Below are 23,351 nucleotides of genomic sequence, written 5' to 3' on the forward strand. Positions count from 1 at the left end.
TGTTGTCTCTGATTAATGCCCTCCTTGCCTGGTCTGTAGGTTTTGGTGAGCGGCCCTCTGTTGGCAGGTTTGTTGTGGTGCCATATTTTTTCCATTTTTCCAATGGATTTAATGGTGCTCCGTGGGATGTTCAAAATTTCTGATATTTTTTTATAACCTAACCCTGATCTGTACTTCTCCACAACTTTGTCCCTGACCTGTTTGGAGAGCTCCTTGGTCTTCATAGTGCCACTTGCTTGGTTGTATCCCTTGCTTAGCGATGTTGCAGACTCTGGGGCCTTTCAGAACAGGTGTATATATACTGAGCTAATGTGACAGATCATGTGACACTTAGATTGCACACAGGTGGACTTTTATTGAACTAATTATGCGACTTATAAAGATAATTGATTGCACCAGATCTTATTTAGGGGCTTCAAAGCAAAGGGGGTGAAAACATACACACTTTTCAGTTTTTAATTTAATTTAAATTAATTTCACTTCACCAATTTTGACTATTTTGTGTATGTCCATTACATGAAATCCAAATAAAAATCCATTTAAATTACAGGTTGTAATGCCACAAAATAGGATAAATGCCAAGGGGATTAATACTTTTGCAAGGCACTGTTGCTTGGTAAACAAACTGTAATCATACCCTCATCCCCAACCTAGACACCTTTTTATAGTACAGTATAAACTTGTAATGATGCGATGATGTCATATCCCTTCTAAACAGATGTCCAATCCAGGGCTTGTCTTGTCAGTGATGAGATGCAGAGAGACGACAGGTCATATATATAACTGCTCTCCTGCCCTCTCTCTGACTGTTAGAGGGGATAGGTGTGAGTGAGGATGTCTCTGCTGTTCTTGTGGTCTCTATTTTACTCCCTCACACTCAGCACATCCTCCACCCTAGCCACAGGCTCAGAGTGTGTTCTGCTGAGTGGCTTTGATCCTGGGTTCGTGGCTGATGGTGACTTTGTCATTGGGGGTATTTTCCCCCTGCACTACAACCAGGAGATGCCAGACGTCAACTACACCTACCAACCAACAGCCGTCAGGTGCAATGGGTGAGTTTTCAGTGTTAACCAGTAATACTCTATTTGATCTGTAACCTCTTTCCTTCGTGTAGTTTCCAGTTCTATTTGACTCCTTTTATCGTCACTTTCTCCTCTGTTTTTTTCCTCCCCTCCCCTCCCCTCCTTCTCCTCCTCATCTCTCTCACTCTCTCTCCTTATCCTTCCTCTCCTCCTCATCTTTCTCTCCTCATTCTTCCTCCCCCTCATCATCTCTCTCTCTCTCATTCTCTCTCTCTCTCTCTCTTTCTCTGTGTATTCAGGTTTGATCCGAGGGCTTTCCGCTGGGCTCAGACCATGAGGCTGGCGGTGGAGGAAATCAACCAGAGTGAGCAGCTGCTGCCCAACCACATGCTTGGCTACAAGATCTTTGACTCGTGTGCCTATCCTCTGACAGGGCAGAGGGCTGCTCTGGCAATGTTGAATGGACTGGGCCAGGCTCACACTCACATGTGTTCTGGTGCCTCTCCTCTCCTGGCTGTTATCGGAGAATCCGGTTCTGCTCAGTCTATTGTCGTATCCAGAATCCTGCAGCCCTTTAAAATACCCATGGTAGGGCTCCACTAAGAGTATTTACCTTTGAATTATTTCACCTATTGATCAACTGCAATCATGATACTTTCTGTACAACCTTTCTGGTTCTCTGTGTTTAAATATATATATGAAAAGGTCATTTCCAAAAACGCTATATAAACTGATTTGTGTTTTTGTTAAACAGAAGTGGGTACATTCATGTGTGTGTAACATATTACTGTTCTCAGATTTTTTTATTGAAAGATTTTAGAAAATGTGTTTATTCGAAAAACACTATATAGCCGTTGTTTAGCTGGAATGGAATGTCCATATCCTGTCTATTTGACTGTGATATGTGATTGTCTCACTGAGCTATAGATAAATGCACTTACTGTAAGTCACTCTGGATAAGAGCATCTGCTATATGACTAAATTGTAAAATGTAAATGTTTTACTTACAGATCTCATATTACTGTATTTAATTATTATGATTATGATTATATATATATATTACTTATGTAAAACCTAGCAGTCCTACTTATTTCTCTGAAAATGAGGCCGATGTATATCATTTAGCAAAAAAACATGATTATTTGTCTCTCTGAAATGAAACCATCAAGTGATAGATTTTAAACAAATAAATGTATCACTAAACACAATCCCATGCCATGATTAGATAGTGAAAAAACACAGCAATCTCTTTAACCATTTCAGAAATAAAAGCTCATTAGCAATAAAAGCTAATCAACCAACATTTCTGAAAATGTATACATAGCGTTTTGGAAAGAAACTCTTCAAATGAGTGATGAGTGATGAAATTATGAGTGTTCTTGTGTCTGTGTTGTAGAAAGAATGAGTGTTCTTGTGTCTGTATTGTAGAAAGAATGAGTGTTCTTGTGTCTGTATTGTAGAAAGAATGAGTGTTCTTTTGTTTGTGTTGTAGAAAGAATGAGTGTTATTGTGTCTGTGTTGTAGAAAGAATGAGTATTCTTGTGTCTGTGTTGTAGAAAGAATGAGTGTTCTTTTGTTTGTGTTGTAGAAAGAATGAGTGTTATTGTGTCTGTGTTGTAGAAAGAATGAGTATTCTTGTGTCTGTGTTGTAGAAAAAATGAGTGTTTTACGAACAACGTCTTTCCTCAGATCAGCTACTTCTCGTCGTGCGCGTGCCTCGGTGACAGGAGGAAGTACCCCACCTTCTTCAGAGTAATCCCCAACGATGACTACCAGGTGAAGGCCTGCAATTACATTTAAAAAAGGATTAGGCAATGATCTCATGAATCTCAGGATTCTTCAGGAAGTATTTCTGAAGTGGATCTCCCTGCAGTCAACTTAAATGGAGTGAAGCAGAGTATGTTCACTTCCTGGTCTGTTACAACATAGTTTCTGTCTAATCTTCACTTTCTTCTATCCCAGGTGAAGGCTATGGCTCAGCTGCTGGTACGGTATGACTGGCGCTGGGTGGGGGTGGTGCGTGGGGACCATGAATATGGGCACTTTGCCCTACAAGGGCTGCTGAGGGAGCTAATGGGGACGGGGGTGTGTGTGGCCTACCAGGAGATGATCCCTCTGCTCTACAATCAGCAAAGGGCCCTGGAGATCATAGAGGTATGAAGAGAGGGAGAGAGACTGTTTTGTCCCTGACGCAAATGTGTCTTGCATATTTAAAAAAAAAATAAACTAGTACTATACAAAATTAAAAGTTATATCTCTCCCTGTCTTCTCTCTCTCCCCACCCTGTCTCCTTCTCTCTCCTTCCTCTCTCCTCTTCTGCCTCCATATCTCCCACCTTTACCCTCCATTATTTTCTCATCTCTCCCCTCTCGCTCTCTTCTCTCTAGGTCATGCGTAGCTCCACAGCGCGGGTAGTGGTGGTGTTCTCTGCCGAGGGGGAAATGACCCCCTTCCTGAAGGACTACATGGCACAGAATATCACAGGGATCCAGTGGGTGGCCAGCGAGGCCTGGGTCACTGCCTCTCTCTTCACCACCAGCGAGTACTTCCCCTACCTGGGGGGCACCATCGGCTTTGGGATCAGGCAGGGACAAATCCCAGGGCTCCGGGACTACCTGCAGACGGTGAACCCCGGCAGGTACCCCTCTAACCCCCTGGTGCAGCAGCTGTGGGAGGCTCTGTACGGCTGCTCTCCCTCTCTGTCCCCCTCCAGCACCCTGATGCCCCCCTGCTCAGGGCAGGAGACTCTTCTGGAGCAGCACTCAGCCTACATGAACACCTCCAGCCCCAGAGTGGCCTATAATGTGTACAAGGCTGTGTACGCCATCGCTCACTCACTGCACAACCTCCTCCACTGCCAGGCTGGGGCAGGACCCTTCCACAACCGCTCCTGTGCTCACAGCACCAACGTTCACCCCTGGCAGGTATAGGTATTGTAACTATCTGGACCGTTTGAAAAAATAATTCAACAGATCATCTGCTGTACCTGTTCAATATCTGTCTTCTCTAGCACATCCATATGCTAATTGACAGCTATAGGGCTTCATACCACTCTGCAAAAAATATCACGTAATATATTTTTTCCTGGTTTTGCAATGTTTCTTCGAAGCTGCAGCACTATCTACAAGAACTTGCCTTTTACATTTCTGGGGAGGAGGTGAACTTTGACCTGAAAGGGGATTCCATCCCGTACTATGACATCATCAACTGGCAGAGGGGCTCGGGTGGGAACATGGAGTTCATCAACGTCGGTCTGTTCGACGGAGCAAAGGCCTCTGGGAAGGAGTTGGTGATCCAGGAGGAGAAGATCGTGTGGGCGGGGCATCAGAGCAAGGCAAGCTGCTCACACTGTGTATTTAACCACATCAGATGCCAACTATTGACGTTCTGTAGGGTGAGGTGGAGGTAAGTAGGTGGAATGGGATAGGTTGGGATTTGATGAAATACTGTGATTCCAATGTAAGATGCATGTTGGTCTTGCAATGTCTCCCTGTCACATAGTGTCAAGTTAAAAATAATAGTAATGAAGACAATACATTTTATGCTAAATGTATACAACGGGTTCACAGTGAACCAGCTTAATCAGTGTTCTCTCTGTGGTGTTCAGCTGGTGGTCTCCGTGTGCAGTGCCAGCTGTGCTCCAGGATCCAGGAAGGCTGTCCGTCGTGGGGAACCTCTGTGCTGCTTTGACTGTGTACCATGTGACAGCGGCAAGATTAGTAATCAGACAGGTAAGGACTCTGATTTACCCTAATCAATATAGTGATTTACCTGTAGATTAGTAATCAGACAGGTTAGGACTGATTTACCCTAATCAATATAATGACTTACCTGTAGATTAGTAATCAGACAGGTGAGGACTCTGATTTACCCTAATCAATATAATGACTTACCTGTAGATTAGTAATCAGACAGGTGAGGACTCTGATTTACCCTAATCAATATAATGACTTACCTGTAGATTATTAATCAGACAGGTAAGGACTCTGATTTACCCTAATCAATATAATGACTTACCTGTAGATTAGTAATCAGACAGGTGAGGACTCTGATTTACCCTAATCAATATAATGACTTACCTGTAGATTACTAATCAGACAGGTTAGGACTGATTTACCCTAATCAATATAATGACTTACCTGTAGATTATTAATCAGACAGGTGAGGACTCTGATTTACCCTAATCAATATAGTGACTTACCTGTAGATTAGTAATCAGACAGGTGAGGACTCTGATTTACCCTAATCAATATAATGACTTACCTGTAGATTAGTAATCAGACAGGTTAGGACTGATTTACCCTAATCAATATAATGACTTACCTGTAGATTAGTAATCAGACAGGTTAGGACTGATTTACCCTAATCAATATAATGACTTACCTGTAGATTATTAATCAGACAGGTGAGAACTCTGATTTATGTTAATCAATATAATGATTTACCTGTAGATTATTAATCAGACAGGTGAGAACTCTGATTTATGTTAATCAATATAATGACTTACCTGTAGATTATTAATCAGACAGGTGAGAACTCTGATTTATGTTAATCAATATAATGACTTACCTGTAGATTATTAATCAGACAGGTAAGGACTCTGATTTACCCTAATCAATATAATGACTTACCTGTAGATTAGTAATCAGACAGGTTAGGACTGATTTACCCTAATCAATATAATGACTTACCTGTAGATTATTAATCAGACAGGTGAGGACTCTGATTTACCCTAATCAATATAATGACTTACCTGTAGATTAGTAATCAGACAGGTGAGGACTCTGATTTACCCTAATCAATATAATGACTTACCTGTAGATTATTAATCAGACAGGTGAGGACTCTGATTTACCCTAATCAATATAGTGACTTACCTGTAGATTAGTAATCAGACAGGTGAGGATGTATATATACCTAATCAATATAATGACTTACCTGTAGATTAGTAATCAGACAGGTGAGGATTTATATACCCTAATCAATATAATGATTTACCTGTAGATTAGTAATCAGACAGGTGAGGACTCTGATTAATGTTAATCAATAGAACAACTTCCTTTTGGTAGATTTTATATGATCTCTCTAGATCCAGTTGATTGCATAATTTTTTTTGAATTTAATTTAACCTTTTTTTAACTAGGCAAGTCGGTTAAGAATAAATTCTTATTTACAATTACAACCTAGTTAACTGTCTTGATCAGGGTCCGAATGACAGATTTTTACCTTGTCAGCTTGAGGATTCGATCTAGCAACTATGCCCATCCTGTCCGTGTGTTGTGTTGATGCTGGCAGAAAGGGCCTGATGTTGTCCAGCAGCACGTCCTCCTCCAGTCGTCTTATTCCTGTAGCCTAAAAGTTACTTTTTGTTTAATAGTACCACGGGTAATGGCCCAATTTACCCCAAATTGGTAATGATTTCAAAGAGACACTGTCTGTCAAGCAGTAACACTTTTTATTTTATTATCCCTTAGTAACACAAGAACATTGTTTAAATTCTCCAAAATAAGAATATATGTAAAACATTCCACACGTTAATCGCCACACGTTAATCGTCAAATTTAAAAAAACAACAGATGTTTGTTTTTATCAGATTTTTGGATCCATAGGCACTAGTGTGTGTTGATAAATGTCATACATTTCATCCATAGGCACTAGTGTGTGTTGATAAATGTCATACATTTCATCCATAGGCACTAGTGTGTGTTGATAAATGTCATACATTTCATCCATAGGCACTAGTGTGTGTTGATAAATGTCATACATTTCATCCATAGGCACTAGTGTGTGTTGATAAATGTCATACATTTCATCCATAGGCACTAGTGTGTGTTGATAAATGTCATACATTTTATCCATAGGCACTAGTGTGTGTTGATAAATGTCATACATTTCATCCATAGGCACTAGTGTGTGTTGATAAATGTCATACATTTCATCCATAGGCACTAGTGTGTGTTGATAAATGTCATACATTTCATCCATAGGCACTAGTGTGTGTTGATAAATGTCATACATTTCATCCATAGGCACTAGTGTGTGTTGATAAATGTGATACATTTCATCCATAGGCACTAGTGTGTGTTGATAAATGTCATACATTTCATCCATAGGCACTAGTGTGTGTTGATAAATGTCATACATTTCATCCATAGGCACTAGTGTGTGTTGATAAATGTCATACATTTCATCCACTTGTTATGAACTTGATTTGTTATTCAATCAAACTGTTCTGTAATACTCAGAGGCTGAGAAAATGGCGGTTGAGCTAACCTGATACCGGTACGACCTAAAATGGCCAATAATGGCTCTAACATTTGACTTTTCACTCTAACATTTTAAATGCTATGGGCCTATCAACTCAGTTCCAATTGCATATGAAATATCGACTCTGGACTTTGTATAGAGATATTGACTGGAAGCTAAATAAGAAGTTACATTTGAGTTATTCTTTAGTTCTAGTGGCTGCCACACCCCCCTCGCCCAAATCTAGAGTGGCTCCATATCTGCAATGCATTTGGAAAGTATTCAGGTCCCTTCCCTTGTTTCACATTTTGTTATGTTACAGCCTTATACTAAAATTGATTAAATATAAAATGTTTCCACATCAATGTACACACAATACCGCATAATGACAAATTAAAACAGAAATACCTTATTTACATAAGTATTCAGACCCTGTGCTATGAGACTCGAAATTTAGCTCAGGTGCATCATGTTTCCATTCATCATCCTTGAGATGTTTATACAACTTGACTGGAGTCCCCCTGTGGTAAATTCAATTGATTGGACATGATTTCGAAAAGCACACACCTGTCTATATAAGGTCCCACAGTTGACAGTGCACTTCAGAGCAAAATACTAGCCATGAGTTCAAAGGAATTGCCCGTAGAGCTCCGAGATAGGATCGTGTCGAGGTACAGATCTGTGGAAGGGTACCAAAATATTTCTGGTCCGCAAGAACACAGTGGTCTCCATCATTCTTAAATGGAAGAAGTTCGAAACCAGCAACAATCTTCCTAGAGCTGGCCGCTCGGCCAAACTGAGCAATTGGGGAAGAAGGGCCTTGAACAACAACCCGATGGTCTCTCTGACAGAGCTCCAGAGTTCCTCTGTGGAGATTGGAGAACCTGCCAGAAGGACAACCATCTCTCCAGCAATCCACCAATCAGACCTTTATGTGGCCAGACTGAAGCCACTCCTCATTAAAAGGATCTTCTCAGGACCTCAGACTGGGATGAAGGTTCACCTTCCAACAGGACAACGACCCTAAGCACACAGCCAAGTTAGGTAGTGGCTTCGACGCAAGTCTCTGAATGTCCTTGAGTGGCCCAGCCAGAGCTCGGACTTGAACGCCATCGAACATCTCTTGAGAGACCTGAAAATAGCTGTGCAGCTACGCTCCCCATCCAACCTGACAGAGCTTGTGATGATCTGCAGAGAAGAATTGGAGAAACTCCCCAAATACAGGTGTGCCAAGGTTGTAGCGCCATGCCCCAAAAACGTGAAGCTGTAATCCCTGCCAAAGGTGCTTCAACAAAGTACTGAGTAAAGGGAATAGTGAATACTTATGTAAATGTGATTCTTGCATTTTTTTTTATTAATACACTTGCAAAACTGTCAAATCTGTTTTTGCTTTCTCATTATAGGGTATTTATAGATTAATGAGTGGAAAAAAACAATTCAATACAGTTTAGAATAAGGCTGTAATGTAACAAAATGTGAAAAAAGTCAAGGGATCTGAATACATTCCGAATACACTGTATATCTTTTCAGGGTACATAAATCTACTTCTCTGTGCCAAATGCTCTGTCACAAAGTTGAAAATTGAGTCAACATTTTCAGCTTAGCCACTGTGCACCAATAGTATACAAAAGATAATATTTTTCATTTCCCTGTATTAACGTTTCTCTGTATAAAAAAAATAGTTTTGAAATTATGACACTTTACTCTTGTTGGTGTTTTAAGACTTATGATCTGTACACCAGTTCCACATCTGCTACCAAATGTCACTTACCTGTAGGATATCGCCTGACTGCATCACATACCCATCAATGATAAATTCATATTCTCTTTCTCTCTGTTTTTCTGTATAGATTCTATAGACTGCACAGAATGTCCCGAGGACTACTGGTCAAACGCTGATGGAACAAAGTGCATCCCCAAAGTGGTGGAGTTCCTTTCCCATGATGCAATGGGGATAGCCCTGACGGTGATCGCTGTAGTGGGCGCCTGTCTGACCGTGTCCATCCTGGCAGTCTTCCTCCATCACAGGACCACTCCCATCGTCCGCGTCAACAACTCTGAGCTGAGTTTCTTTATCCTTCTCTCCCTGACTCTGTGCTTCCTGTGTGCGCTGATGTTCATCGGGAGCCCACCTCCTGGTCCTGCATGCTGCGCCACACTGCCTTCAGCATTACCTTCTCCCTCTGCATCTCCTGCATCCTGAGCAAGACTCTGGTGGTCTTGGCAGCCTTCACTGCCGCCAGGCCTGGGAACAACATTATGAAGTGGCTGGGGCCCAAACAGCAGAGGGTCATCATATTCTCCTGCACCCTGGTTCAGGTGCTGATCTGTGCTGCCTGGCTCATGGCTGCCCCTCCCTACCCCTCCAAAAATATCCAGGACCAACGCTCTAAGATCATTCTGGAGTGCAGTGTGGGCTCCCAACTGGCCTTCTGGTGCGTTCTGGGATACATCGGCCTCTTGGCCTGTCTGTGCTTCATCCTAGCTTTTCTGGCCCGGAAACTGCCAGGCAACTTTAATGAGGCCAAATTCATCACCTTCAGCATGCTGATCTTCTGTGCCGTGTGGATCTCCTTCATCCCTGCCTACGTCAGCTCTCCTGGGAAGTATACAGTAGCTGTAGAGATCTTTGCCATCCTGGCCTCCAGCTTTGGGCTGCTGTTCTGTCTGTTTGCTCCAAAATGTTACATCATCCTCCTGAAGCCAGAGAAGAACACTAAACAACATCTCATGGGGAATAAAAAGTAGTTCATGAGTAATACAAAATGTATTTTTCCTTATGTGCTTTTGTTACTTAAAATGTACAGTTTATCATATATGGGCTACAATCTGCACTGAGTATACAAAACATTAACAACATCTGATCTTTCCATGACATAGACAAACCATCTGAATCCAGGTAAAAGCTAAGATCCCGTATTGATGTCACTTGATACATCTACTTCAATCAGTGTAGATGAAGGAGAGGAGACGGGTTAAAGAATGATTTTTAAGCCTTGAGACATGGATTGTGTATGAAAGATTAGTGGAATCTGTGTGGGTAGCAGGACAGGTAGGATGACTGACAGTGAAGGTGAACAGGTGGTCCTGGGTCAGGTGAAAGAGGAATGGATGAGACTGAGGCAGGAATTCCTTTAACCATAAAGTGGTATATTTACTAGTCTGTGCTTCATAACAAAGGAAACAGAATAACATGTATCCAATCAAATTCATGTATCACAAAGATCTAATCATAACAATCATTCATTCTTAACATAATTGTTGGTTATCACTGCATTGTCGGAACTAGAAGAACAAGCATTTCGCTACACTCGCATTAACATCTGCTAACCATGTGTATGTGACAAATAAAATTTGATTTGATTTGATTTGATTTAACTTAAAGTAATAATTAATAATAATTAATTAATTTAATTAGGTAATTCATTTCAATAAGAAATCAACAGAAATCATCCTTGAGTCATTTAAGCTCATAACTATTCATCATAATCATGAGAAGACTAATACAAATAATTCAATCGGTGATCAGTTATTCAATCTATAATCCCCATCTGTTTGATATCAGAATTGATCAGTTCAGCAAACAATGACGTTTCATATTTCACCTTTTCTTCATATGTACATGTCATTTCATTACATATGAACCATACATCGATGGTGTAATTGGCCTGTGATGATCTGCAGGGCCCTAATCATTGACCATTTACATTACACAATAGGCTTGAAGCGTGCGCTCCAAGCCGCGCTCTCCGCGGTAATAACTATAATCAATAATTGATAGCCCGCTCTTCCAATGGCAACAGATAGTTCAGATGAAAAGGTAACAGATTCGGTGGTAAAAGATTCTGTGGATTTACGTGGATTCATGGACGCACATAAGTTCTGGATTAGAAAGCAGAAGAGAAAGCAGCGAGATAGGGCAATGGCGATTTCCTACTTTCAATTATTTTTATGACCTGTCTGACATTTCCACCTGACCTAATTAAAGCGCCCCTGGCCCAGCTGAGTAAGTGGCCGTGAATTAAAGGATTCTTCCACCAACTCCATGGGCCTTTTCTACAGCGTATGTGTGTCATTCAGAGGGTGAATGGGCAAGACAAAAGATTTAAGTGCCTTTGAAAGGGGTATGGTAGTAGGTGCTAGGTTTGTGTCAAGAACTGCAAAGCTGCTGTTTTTTTCACACTCAACTGTTTCCCGTGTGTATCAAGAATGGTCCACCACCCAAAGGACATCCAACCAACTTGACACATCTGTGAGAAGCATTGGAGTCAACATGGGCCAGCATCCCTGTGGAACTCTTTCGATACCTTGTAGATTCCATGCCCCGACAAATTGAGGCTGTTCTGAAGGGAAGATGAGGGGGGCAACTCAATATCAGGAATTTGTTCCTAGTGTTTAGTAAACTCCGTGTATGCACTATATTGAAAATGTTGTTTAACAATGTGTATCTTCCACCTCTGCAACCTTTGAGTAGAAACTTGATGCTTGCAAATAAGGAGTTACAAAAAAAATTAAATGTATATTTATTCATCTGGATTTATTGTTGTTACTCTAATTAATTGATGCACTTGGGATATAAAAATATCAAAACCTCATCAAAAATATAAAAATTAGGGCACAGAGTTTTCACATTCTATTAATGAGCTCGGCCTCATCGAAGGTGTCAGGGAGGTGTTTGCGTCCCAGGAAGGCTAGGAGGAGACAGAGCGAGACCAGCAGGCTGACGTAGCCCAGTGCCAGTTAGAACCCATCTACACATGTCCTCAGGGCAGTACTAGGTTTGTCATTTCCGGTCCCAACTTGCAGACTTGTTTACACGCTGCTGTGCGTTTTGTTGCCAACCTTACTTTGCTACCTGACAACTTTATGGTTTGAACTTTTTTTTACCATTTATATTTTTTGTTTTTCCCTCACTCAACTTTTTTAAATTAAACTTTTTCACTCCGGACGTTTTATCTGGACATGGTTTGTCAGGACTTCCAACAGCCGAAGCTAAGTAGTAACATTAACATGATGCATTCTAATTGCAGTCGCTGTACTCATTATATACACGAGAACGATCACCTTATGGTGAGGATAGCTATGCTGCAAGCCCAGCTTCAGACGCAATCGTTAGGCAAGGGTAATTTCAGTGTAGGAAAGGATGAAACAGCGTCTGTGCCACCAGTAAGTACAGAGAGTAACGTTAGTATAAATCCCCTCGCATGGTCCCCGCAGCCAGACAACTTTCTCATGGCTTCTGGAGGGAAATGCGGTTGTCCCCATGAAGCAGCGAGTCGGAGTCAGAGCCCGAGTATTCTCTGGTCTCTACCTCCCATTACGGGGTCTGAGACGCCAAAGGCTCCCACCATTAGCTCTGACAAATTGACAACCCTAGTCATTGGTGACTCCATTACCCGCAGTATTAGACTTAAAACGAATCATCCAGCGATCATACACTGTTTACCAGGGGCAGGGCTACCAACGTTAAGGCTAATCTGAAGATGGTGCTGGCTAAGGCTAAAACTGGCTAGTGTAGAGAGTATAGAGATATTGTTATCCACGTCGGCACCAACGATGTTAGGATGAAACAGTCAGAGGTCACCAAGCGCAGCATAGCTTCCGCATGTAAATCAGCTAGAAAGATGTGTTGCATCGAGTAATTGTCTCTGGCCCCCTCCCAGTCAGGGGAAGTGATGGGCTCTACAGCAGAGTCTCACAACTCAATCGCTGGTTGAAAACTGTTTTCTGCCCCTCCCAAAATATAGCAAATGTAAATGTAAATTTGTAGATAATTGGGAATTTGTAGATTCTGGGACGCACCCACAAACAGGAGGAGTGACAGACTCCATCCTAGCTGGAGGGGTGCTCTCATCTTATCTATGAACATAGACAGGGCTCTAACTCCCCTAGCTCCACAATGAAATAGGGTGCAGGCCAGGCAGCAGGCTGTTAGCCAGCCTGCCAGCTTAGTGGAGTCTGCCACTAGCACAGTCAGTGTAGTCAGCTCAGCTATCCCCATTGAGACCGTGTCTGTGCCTCGACCTAGGTTGGGCAAAACTAAACATGGCTGTGTTCGCCTTAGCAATCTCACTGGAATAAAGACCTCCTCCATTCCTGCCATTATTGAAAGAGATCGTGATACCTCACATCTCAAAATAGGGCTACTTAAGTCTTATTTGCGGAAAGTTTAATTCAGATATGGAAAACAGAATCATAAATGTTGCTTAAATGGAAACATCACCCACCACCACTTCTTCTACTACAACCCACCTGTGATGGCCCTCCTGTCCACACGATGGCGCTGTCTTCTATCTGCAGCTGTTGGCTGAGGGAGGGCAGAGCCATCATAGCTTCCTACCTTCTGGAACTTTATATATCCACTGCTGACCTTCTGCCAGTTAATAACATCATAGAAAGGAAGGGGCTTCCCGTTGTCATCAAACTGATTGGTGAGATTTAGCCTCTTCAGGTGGTGTAAGAGCTGATGGAAAACTGATTGCTGAGTTTCAGCCTCCTCCGTTGGTGTTACATCTGATAGGAAAAGAGAGGGAGGTATGCAGTACCAACACTTAACATAGAGGGACGATTAAATATGACTAGAAATAGATTAATAATCGTATTTACACACACACGCACGCACACAACCCCAAACACACATCGTTCCTATCAGTGTAAAATAGGTGCTGGTGTTACACTTCTCCTGAGCAATGGTATACTGCAGGTAGCCTAGTGGTTAGAGTGTTGGGCCAGTAACCGAAAGGTTGCTGGAATGAATCCCTGAACTGACAAGGTAGAAATCTGTCGTTCTGCCCCTGAACAAGGCAATTAAACGCACTGTTCCCCCGGTATGTCGTTGCCGGAGACTCCGGACCGTGGATCGTCGCCGGAGACTCCGGACCGTGGATCGTCGCCGGAGGCTCCAGACCATGGATCGTTGCCGGAGGAACCAGACCGTGGATTGGGAACCCTCGCAGGAGGCTCCGGACTGGGAACCCTCGCAGGAGTCTCCGGACTGCCGACCGTCGCTGGAGGCTCTGGACTGCCTACCGTCGCTGGAGGCTCTGGACTACCGACCGTCACTGGAGACCTGGTTCGTGAAGCTGGCACAGGATGTACCGGACTGGGAGACGCACAGGAGGCCTGGTGCTTGGAGCTGGCACAGGACATACCGGGCTGGGGAGATGCACAGGAGGCCTGGAGTGTGGAGCCGGCACAGGACGTACCGGAGGCCGCACTGGAGGTCTGGAGCGTAGAGCTGGCACAACGTGTCCTGGACAGATGACAACCTTCACACAGCAAGTGCAGGGAGCTGGCACAGGACATACCGGGCTGTGGAGGCGCACTGGAGACACGGTGCGTAGTACCAGCACACATTGTACCGGAATGATAACACGCTCCTCAACGCGACTGCAGAGAGCTGGCACAGGACGTGCAGGGCTGGGGAGGCGTACTGGAGACCTGGCGCGTGGGGCCGGGAACAGTCTATACCAAATAGCACGCTCCTCAGGACCAGTACGGAGAGCTGAGAGCTGTCTCAGGTGGCATTAAACTGAGGACACGCTCCTTAGGTCGAATGTCGTGCCTCATGCACCAACACAACAGCTCTCTCATAACTCTCTCCTCCAATTTCCCCATCAACTCCTTAACTGTCTCTGATTCACTCCCTTCACTCCCCTCCAAGTTCACCTTCCTCTCCCAGAATGGCTCATGTTCACCGCTCGGCTCCGCCGACCACCCCGTGTGAACTGGCTATGGTTCGCACCTCGGCTCCGCCAACCAATCCGTGTGCCCCCTCCCCCCAAAAAAATTGAGGCTGCTTCTCGGGCTTCCGTCGTGGCCGCGAACCCCGGTGTCATTGTTGTTGCTCCTTCGCTGCCTCCGCCTGCTTCCATGGCAGGCTTCTGTCTCCTGCCATGATTTCCTAATCAATATAATGACTTACCTGTAGATTAGTAATCAGACAGGTGAGGACTCTGATTTACCCTAATCAATATAATGACTTACCTGTAGATTATTAATCAGACAGGTGAGGACTCTGATTTACCCTAATCAATATAATGACTTACCTGTAGATTAGTAATCAGACAGGTTAGGACTGATTTACCCTAATCAATATAATGACTTACCTGTAGATTAGTAATCAGACAGGTTAGGACTGATTTACCCTAATCAATATAATGACTTACCTGTAGATTATTAATCAGACAGGTGAGAACTCTGATTTATGTTAATCAATATAATGATTTACCTGTAGATTATTAATCAGACAGGTGAGAACTCTGATTTATGTTAATCAATATAATGACTTACCTGTAGATTATTAATCAGACAGGTGAGAACTCTGATTTATGTTAATCAATATAATGACTTACCTGTAGATTATTAATCAGACAGGTAAGGACTCTGATTTACCCTAATCAATATAATGACTTACCTGTAGATTAGTAATCAGACAGGTTAGGACTGATTTACCCTAATCAATATAATGACTTACCTGTAGATTATTAATCAGACAGGTGAGGACTCTGATTTACCCTAATCAATATAATGACTTACCTGTAGATTAGTAATCAGACAGGTGAGGACTCTGATTTACCCTAATCAATATAATGACTTACCTGTAGATTATTAATCAGACAGGTGAGGACTCTGATTTACCCTAATCAATATAGTGACTTACCTGTAGATTAGTAATCAGACAGGTGAGGATGTATATACCCTAATCAATATAATGACTTACCTGTAGATTAGTAATCAGACAGGTGAGGATTTATATACCCTAATCAATATAATGATTTACCTGTAGATTGGTAATCAGACAGGTGAGGACTCTGATTAATGTTAATCAATAGAACAACTTCCTTTTGGTAGATTTTATATGATCTCTCTAGATCCAGTTGATTGCATAATTTTTTTTGAATTTAATTTAACCTTTTTTTAACTAGGCAAGTCGGTTAAGAATAAATTCTTATTTACAATTACAACCTAGTTAACTGTCTTGATCAGGGTCCGAATGACAGATTTTTACCTTGTCAGCTTGAGGATTCGATCTAGCAACTATGCCCATCCTGTCCGTGTGTTGTGTTGATGCTGGCAGAAAGGGCCTGATGTTGTCCAGCAGCACGTCCTCCTCCAGTCGTCTTATTCCTGTAGCCTAAAAGTTACTTTTTGTTTAATAGTACCACGGGTAATGGCCCAATTTACCCCAAATTGGTAATGATTTCAAAGAGACACTGTCTGTCAAGCAGTAACACTTTTTATTTTATTATCCCTTAGTAACACAAGAACATTGTTTAAATTCTCCAAAATAAGAATATATGTAAAACATTCCACACGTTAATCGCCACACGTTAATCGTCAAATTTAAAAAAACAACAGATGTTTGTTTTTATCAGATTTTTGGATCCATAGGCACTAGTGTGTGTTGATAAATGTCATACATTTCATCCATAGGCACTAGTGTGTGTTGATAAATGTCATACATTTCATCCATAGGCACTAGTGTGTGTTGATAAATGTCATACATTTCATCCATAGGCACTAGTGTGTGTTGATAAATGTCATACATTTCATCCATAGGCACTAGTGTGTGTTGATAAATGTCATACATTTCATCCATAGGCACTAGTGTGTGTTGATAAATGTCATACATTTCATCCATAGGCACTAGTGTGTGTTGATAAATGTCATACATTTCATCCATAGGCACTAGTGTGTGTTGATAAATGTCATACATTTCATCCATAGGCACTAGTGTGTGTTGATAAATGTCATACATTTCATCCATAGGCACTAGTGTGTGTTGATAAATGTCATACATTTCATCCATAGGCACTAGTGTGTGTTGATAAATGTGATACATTTCATCCATAGGCACTAGTGTGTGTTGATAAATGTCATACATTTCATCCATAGGCACTAGTGTGTGTTGATAAATGTCATACATTTCATCCATAGGCACTAGTGTGTGTTGATAAATGTCATACATTTCATCCATAGGCACTAGTGTGTGTTGATAAATGTCATACATTTCATCCATAGGCACTAGTGTGTGTTGATAAATGTCATACATTTCATCCATAGGCACTAGTGTGTGTTGATAAATGTCATACATTTCATCCACTTGTTATGAACTTGATTTGTTATTCAATCAAACTGTTCTGTAATACTCAGAGGCTGAGAAAATGGCGGTTGAGCTAACCTGATACCGGTACGACCTAAAATGGCCAATAATGGCTCTAACATTTGACTTTTCACTCTAACATTTTAAATGCTATGGGCCTATCAACTCAGTTCCAATTGCATATGAAATATCGACTCTGGACTTTGTATAGAGATATTGACTGGAAGCTAAATAAGAAGTTACATTTGAGTTATTCTTTAGTTCTAGTGGCTGCCACACCCCCCTCGCCCAAATCTAGAGTGGCTCCATATCTGCAATGCATTTGGAAAGTATTCAGGTCCCTTCCCTTGTTTCACATTTTGTTATGTTACAGCCTTATACTAAAATTGATTAAATATAAAATGTTTCCACATCAATGTACACACAATACCGCATAATGACAAATTAAAACAGAAATACCTTATTTACATAAGTATTCAGACCCTGTGCTATGAGACTCGAAATTTAGCTCAGGTGCATCATGTTTCCATTCATCATCCTTGAGATGTTTATACAACTTGACTGGAGTCCCCTGTGGTAAATTCAATTGATTGGACATGATTTGAAAAGCACACACCTGTCTATATAAGGTCCCACAGTTGACAGTGCACTTCAGAGCAAAATACTAGCCATGAGTTCAAAGGAATTGCCCGTAGAGCTCCGAGATAGGATCGTGTCGAGGTACAGATCTGTGGAAGGGTACCAAAATATTTCTGGTCCGCAAGAACACAGTGGTCTCCATCATTCTTAAATGGAAGAAGTTCGAAACCAGCAACAATCTTCCTAGAGCTGGCCGCTCGGCCAAACTGAGCAATTGGGGAAGAAGGGCCTTGAACAACAACCCGATGGTCTCTCTGACAGAGCTCCAGAGTTCCTCTGTGGAGATTGGAGAACCTGCCAGAAGGACAACCATCTCTCCAGCAATCCACCAATCAGACCTTTATGTGGCCAGACTGAAGCCACTCCTCATTAAAAGGATCTTCTCAGGACCTCAGACTGGGATGAAGGTTCACCTTCCAACAGGACAACGACCCTAAGCACACAGCCAAGTTAGGTAGTGGCTTCGACGCAAGTCTCTGAATGTCCTTGAGTGGCCCAGCCAGAGCTCGGACTTGAACGCCATCGAACATCTCTTGAGAGACCTGAAAATAGCTGTGCAGCTACGCTCCCCATCCAACCTGACAGAGCTTGTGATGATCTGCAGAGAAGAATTGGAGAAACTCCCCAAATACAGGTGTGCCAAGGTTGTAGCGCCATGCCCCAAAAAAAAACGTGAAGCTGTAATCCCTGCCAAAGGTGCTTCAACAAAGTACTGAGTAAAGGGAATAGTGAATACTTATGTAAATGTGATTCTTGCATTTTTTTTTATTAATACACTTGCAAAACTGTCAAATCTGTTTTTGCTTTCTCATTATAGGGTATTTATAGATTAATGAGTGGAAAAAAACAATTCAATACAGTTTAGAATAAGGCTGTAATGTAACAAAATGTGAAAAAAGTCAAGGGATCTGAATACATTCCGAATACACTGTATATCTTTTCAGGGTACATAAATCTACTTCTCTGTGCCAAATGCTCTGTCACAAAGTTGAAAATTGAGTCAACATTTTCAGCTTAGCCACTGTGCACCAATAGTATACAAAAGATAATATTTTTCATTTCCCTGTATTAACGTTTCTCTGTATAAAAAAAATAGTTTTGAAATTATGACACTTTACTCTTGTTGGTGTTTTAAGACTTATGATCTGTACACCAGTTCCACATCTGCTACCAAATGTCACTTACCTGTAGGATATCGCCTGACTGCATCACATACCCATCAATGATAAATTCATATTCTCTTTCTCTCTGTTTTTCTGTATAGATTCTATAGACTGCACAGAATGTCCCGAGGACTACTGGTCAAACGCTGATGGAACAAAGTGCATCCCCAAAGTGGTGGAGTTCCTTTCCCATGATGCAATGGGGATAGCCCTGACGGTGATCGCTGTAGTGGGCGCCTGTCTGACCGTGTCCATCCTGGCAGTCTTCCTCCATCACAGGACCACTCCCATCGTCCGCGTCAACAACTCTGAGCTGAGTTTCTTTATCCTTCTCTCCCTGACTCTGTGCTTCCTGTGTGCGCTGATGTTCATCGGGGAGCCCACCTCCTGGTCCTGCATGCTGCGCCACACTGCCTTCAGCATTACCTTCTCCCTCTGCATCTCCTGCATCCTGAGCAAGACTCTGGTGGTCTTGGCAGCCTTCACTGCCGCCAGGCCTGGGAACAACATTATGAAGTGGCTGGGGCCCAAACAGCAGAGGGTCATCATATTCTCCTGCACCCTGGTTCAGGTGCTGATCTGTGCTGCCTGGCTCATGGCTGCCCCTCCCTACCCCTCCAAAAATATCCAGGACCAACGCTCTAAGATCATTCTGGAGTGCAGTGTGGGCTCCCAACTGGCCTTCTGGTGCGTTCTGGGATACATCGGCCTCTTGGCCTGTCTGTGCTTCATCCTAGCTTTTCTGGCCCGGAAACTGCCAGGCAACTTTAATGAGGCCAAATTCATCACCTTCAGCATGCTGATCTTCTGTGCCGTGTGGATCTCCTTCATCCCTGCCTACGTCAGCTCTCCTGGGAAGTATACAGTAGCTGTAGAGATCTTTGCCATCCTGGCCTCCAGCTTTGGGCTGCTGTTCTGTCTGTTTGCTCCAAAATGTTACATCATCCTCCTGAAGCCAGAGAAGAACACTAAACAACATCTCATGGGGAATAAAAAGTAGTTCATGAGTAATACAAAATGTATTTTTCCTTATGTGCTTTTGTTACTTAAAATGTACAGTTTATCATATATGGGCTACAATCTGCACTGAGTATACAAAACATTAACAACATCTGATCTTTCCATGACATAGACAAACCATCTGAATCCAGGTAAAAGCTAAGATCCCGTATTGATGTCACTTGATACATCTACTTCAATCAGTGTAGATGAAGGAGAGGAGACGGGTTAAAGAATGATTTTTAAGCCTTGAGACATGGATTGTGTATGAAAGATTAGTGGAATCTGTGTGGGTAGCAGGACAGGTAGGATGACTGACAGTGAAGGTGAACAGGTGGTCCTGGGTCAGGTGAAAGAGGAATGGATGAGACTGAGGCAGGAATTCCTTTAACCATAAAGTGGTATATTTACTAGTCTGTGCTTCATAACAAAGGAAACAGAATAACATGTATCCAATCAAATTCATGTATCACAAAGATCTAATCATAACAATCATTCATTCTTAACATAATTGTTGGTTATCACTGCATTGTCGGAACTAGAAGAACAAGCATTTCGCTACACTCGCATTAACATCTGCTAACCATGTGTATGTGACAAATAAAATTTGATTTGATTTGATTTGATTTAACTTAAAGTAATAATTAATAATAATTAATTAATTTAATTAGGTAATTCATTTCAATAAGAAATCAACAGAAATCATCCTTGAGTCATTTAAGCTCATAACTATTCATCATAATCATGAGAAGACTAATACAAATAATTCAATCGGTGATCAGTTATTCAATCTATAATCCCCATCTGTTTGATATCAGAATTGATCAGTTCAGCAAACAATGACGTTTCATATTTCACCTTTTCTTCATATGTACATGTCATTTCATTACATATGAACCATACATCGATGGTGTAATTGGCCTGTGATGATCTGCAGGGCCCTAATCATTGACCATTTACATTACACAATAGGCTTGAAGCGTGCGCTCCAAGCCGCGCTCTCCGCGGTAATAACTATAATCAATAATTGATAGCCCGCTCTTCCAATGGCAACAGATAGTTCAGATGAAAAGGTAACAGATTCGGTGGTAAAAGATTCTGTGGATTTACGTGGATTCATGGACGCACATAAGTTCTGGATTAGAAAGCAGAAGAGAAAGCAGCGAGATAGGGCAATGGCGATTTCCTACTTTCAATTATTTTTATGACCTGTCTGACATTTCCACCTGACCTAATTAAAGCGCCCCTGGCCCAGCTGAGTAAGTGGCCGTGAATTAAAGGATTCTTCCACCAACTCCATGGGCCTTTTCTACAGCGTATGTGTGTCATTCAGAGGGTGAATGGGCAAGACAAAAGATTTAAGTGCCTTTGAAAGGGGTATGGTAGTAGGTGCTAGGTTTGTGTCAAGAACTGCAAAGCTGCTGTTTTTTTCACACTCAACTGTTTCCCGTGTGTATCAAGAATGGTCCACCACCCAAAGGACATCCAACCAACTTGACACATCTGTGAGAAGCATTGGAGTCAACATGGGCCAGCATCCCTGTGGAACTCTTTCGATACCTTGTAGATTCCATGCCCCGACAAATTGAGGCTGTTCTGAAGGGAAGATGAGGGGGGCAACTCAATATCAGGAATTTGTTCCTAGTGTTTAGTAAACTCCGTGTATGCACTATATTGAAAATGTTGTTTAACAATGTGTATCTTCCACCTCTGCAACCTTTGAGTAGAAACTTGATGCTTGCAAATAAGGAGTTACAAAAAAAATTAAATGTATATTTATTCATCTGGATTTATTGTTGTTACTCTAATTAATTGATGCACTTGGGATATAAAAATATCAAAACCTCATCAAAAATATAAAAATTAGGGCACAGAGTTTTCACATTCTATTAATGAGCTCGGCCTCATCGAAGGTGTCAGGGAGGTGTTTGCGTCCCAGGAAGGCTAGGAGGAGACAGAGCGAGACCAGCAGGCTGACGTAGCCCAGTGCCAGTTAGAACCCATCTACACATGTCCTCAGGGCAGTACTAGGTTTGTCATTTCCGGTCCCAACTTGCAGACTTGTTTACACGCTGCTGTGCGTTTTGTTGCCAACCTTACTTTGCTACCTGACAACTTTATGGTTTGAACTTTTTTACCATTTATATTTTTTGTTTTTCCCTCACTCAACTTTTTTAAATTAAACTTTTTCACTCCGGACGTTTTATCTGGACATGGTTTGTCAGGACTTCCAACAGCCGAAGCTAAGTAGTAACATTAACATGATGCATTCTAATTGCAGTCGCTGTACTCATTATATACACGAGAACGATCACCTTATGGTGAGGATAGCTATGCTGCAAGCCCAGCTTCAGACGCAATCGTTAGGCAAGGGTAATTTCAGTGTAGGAAAGGATGAAACAGCGTCTGTGCCACCAGTAAGTACAGAGAGTAACGTTAGTATAAATCCCCTCGCATGGTCCCCGCAGCCAGACAACTTTCTCATGGCTTCTGGAGGGAAATGCGGTTGTCCCCATGAAGCAGCGAGTCGGAGTCAGAGCCCGAGTATTCTCTGGTCTCTACCTCCCATTACGGGGTCTGAGACGCCAAAGGCTCCCACCATTAGCTCTGACAAATTGACAACCCTAGTCATTGGTGACTCCATTACCCGCAGTATTAGACTTAAAACGAATCATCCAGCGATCATACACTGTTTACCAGGGGGCAGGGCTACCAACGTTAAGGCTAATCTGAAGATGGTGCTGGCTAAGGCTAAAACTGGCTAGTGTAGAGAGTATAGAGATATTGTTATCCACGTCGGCACCAACGATGTTAGGATGAAACAGTCAGAGGTCACCAAGCGCAGCATAGCTTCCGCATGTAAATCAGCTAGAAAGATGTGTTGCATCGAGTAATTGTCTCTGGCCCCCTCCCAGTCAGGGGAAGTGATGGGCTCTACAGCAGAGTCTCACAACTCAATCGCTGGTTGAAAACTGTTTTCTGCCCCTCCCAAAATATAGCAAATGTAAATGTAAATTTGTAGATAATTGGGAATTTGTAGATTCTGGGACGCACCCACAAACAGGAGGAGTGACAGACTCCATCCTAGCTGGAGGGGTGCTCTCATCTTATCTATGAACATAGACAGGGCTCTAACTCCCCTAGCTCCACAATGAAATAGGGTGCAGGCCAGGCAGC

General features: G+C 42.2%; 1 protein-coding gene across 1 annotated transcript; it reads left to right on the top strand.

Moving 5' to 3' along the window:
- The first annotated feature begins 704 nt into the window (after nt 1–704).
- On the top strand, nt 705–21,963 carry LOC115136584 (extracellular calcium-sensing receptor-like). The gene is made up of 8 exons (XM_065024226.1): nt 705–1,052; nt 1,322–1,610; nt 2,712–2,798; nt 2,985–3,176; nt 3,410–3,946; nt 4,132–4,356; nt 4,630–4,753; nt 19,277–21,963. Exons 1-8 carry the CDS (start codon nt 835–837, stop codon nt 20,173–20,175), a joined length of 2,571 nt encoding a protein of 856 aa, XP_064880298.1. The 5' UTR covers nt 705–834; the 3' UTR covers nt 20,176–21,963.
- The last annotated feature ends 1,388 nt before the right edge of the window (nt 21,964–23,351 follow it).

The sequence above is a fragment of the Oncorhynchus nerka genome, linkage group LG11, assembly GCF_034236695.1.
Source record: "Oncorhynchus nerka isolate Pitt River linkage group LG11, Oner_Uvic_2.0, whole genome shotgun sequence".
In the NCBI taxonomy this organism is placed as follows: Eukaryota; Metazoa; Chordata; class Actinopteri; order Salmoniformes; family Salmonidae; genus Oncorhynchus; species Oncorhynchus nerka.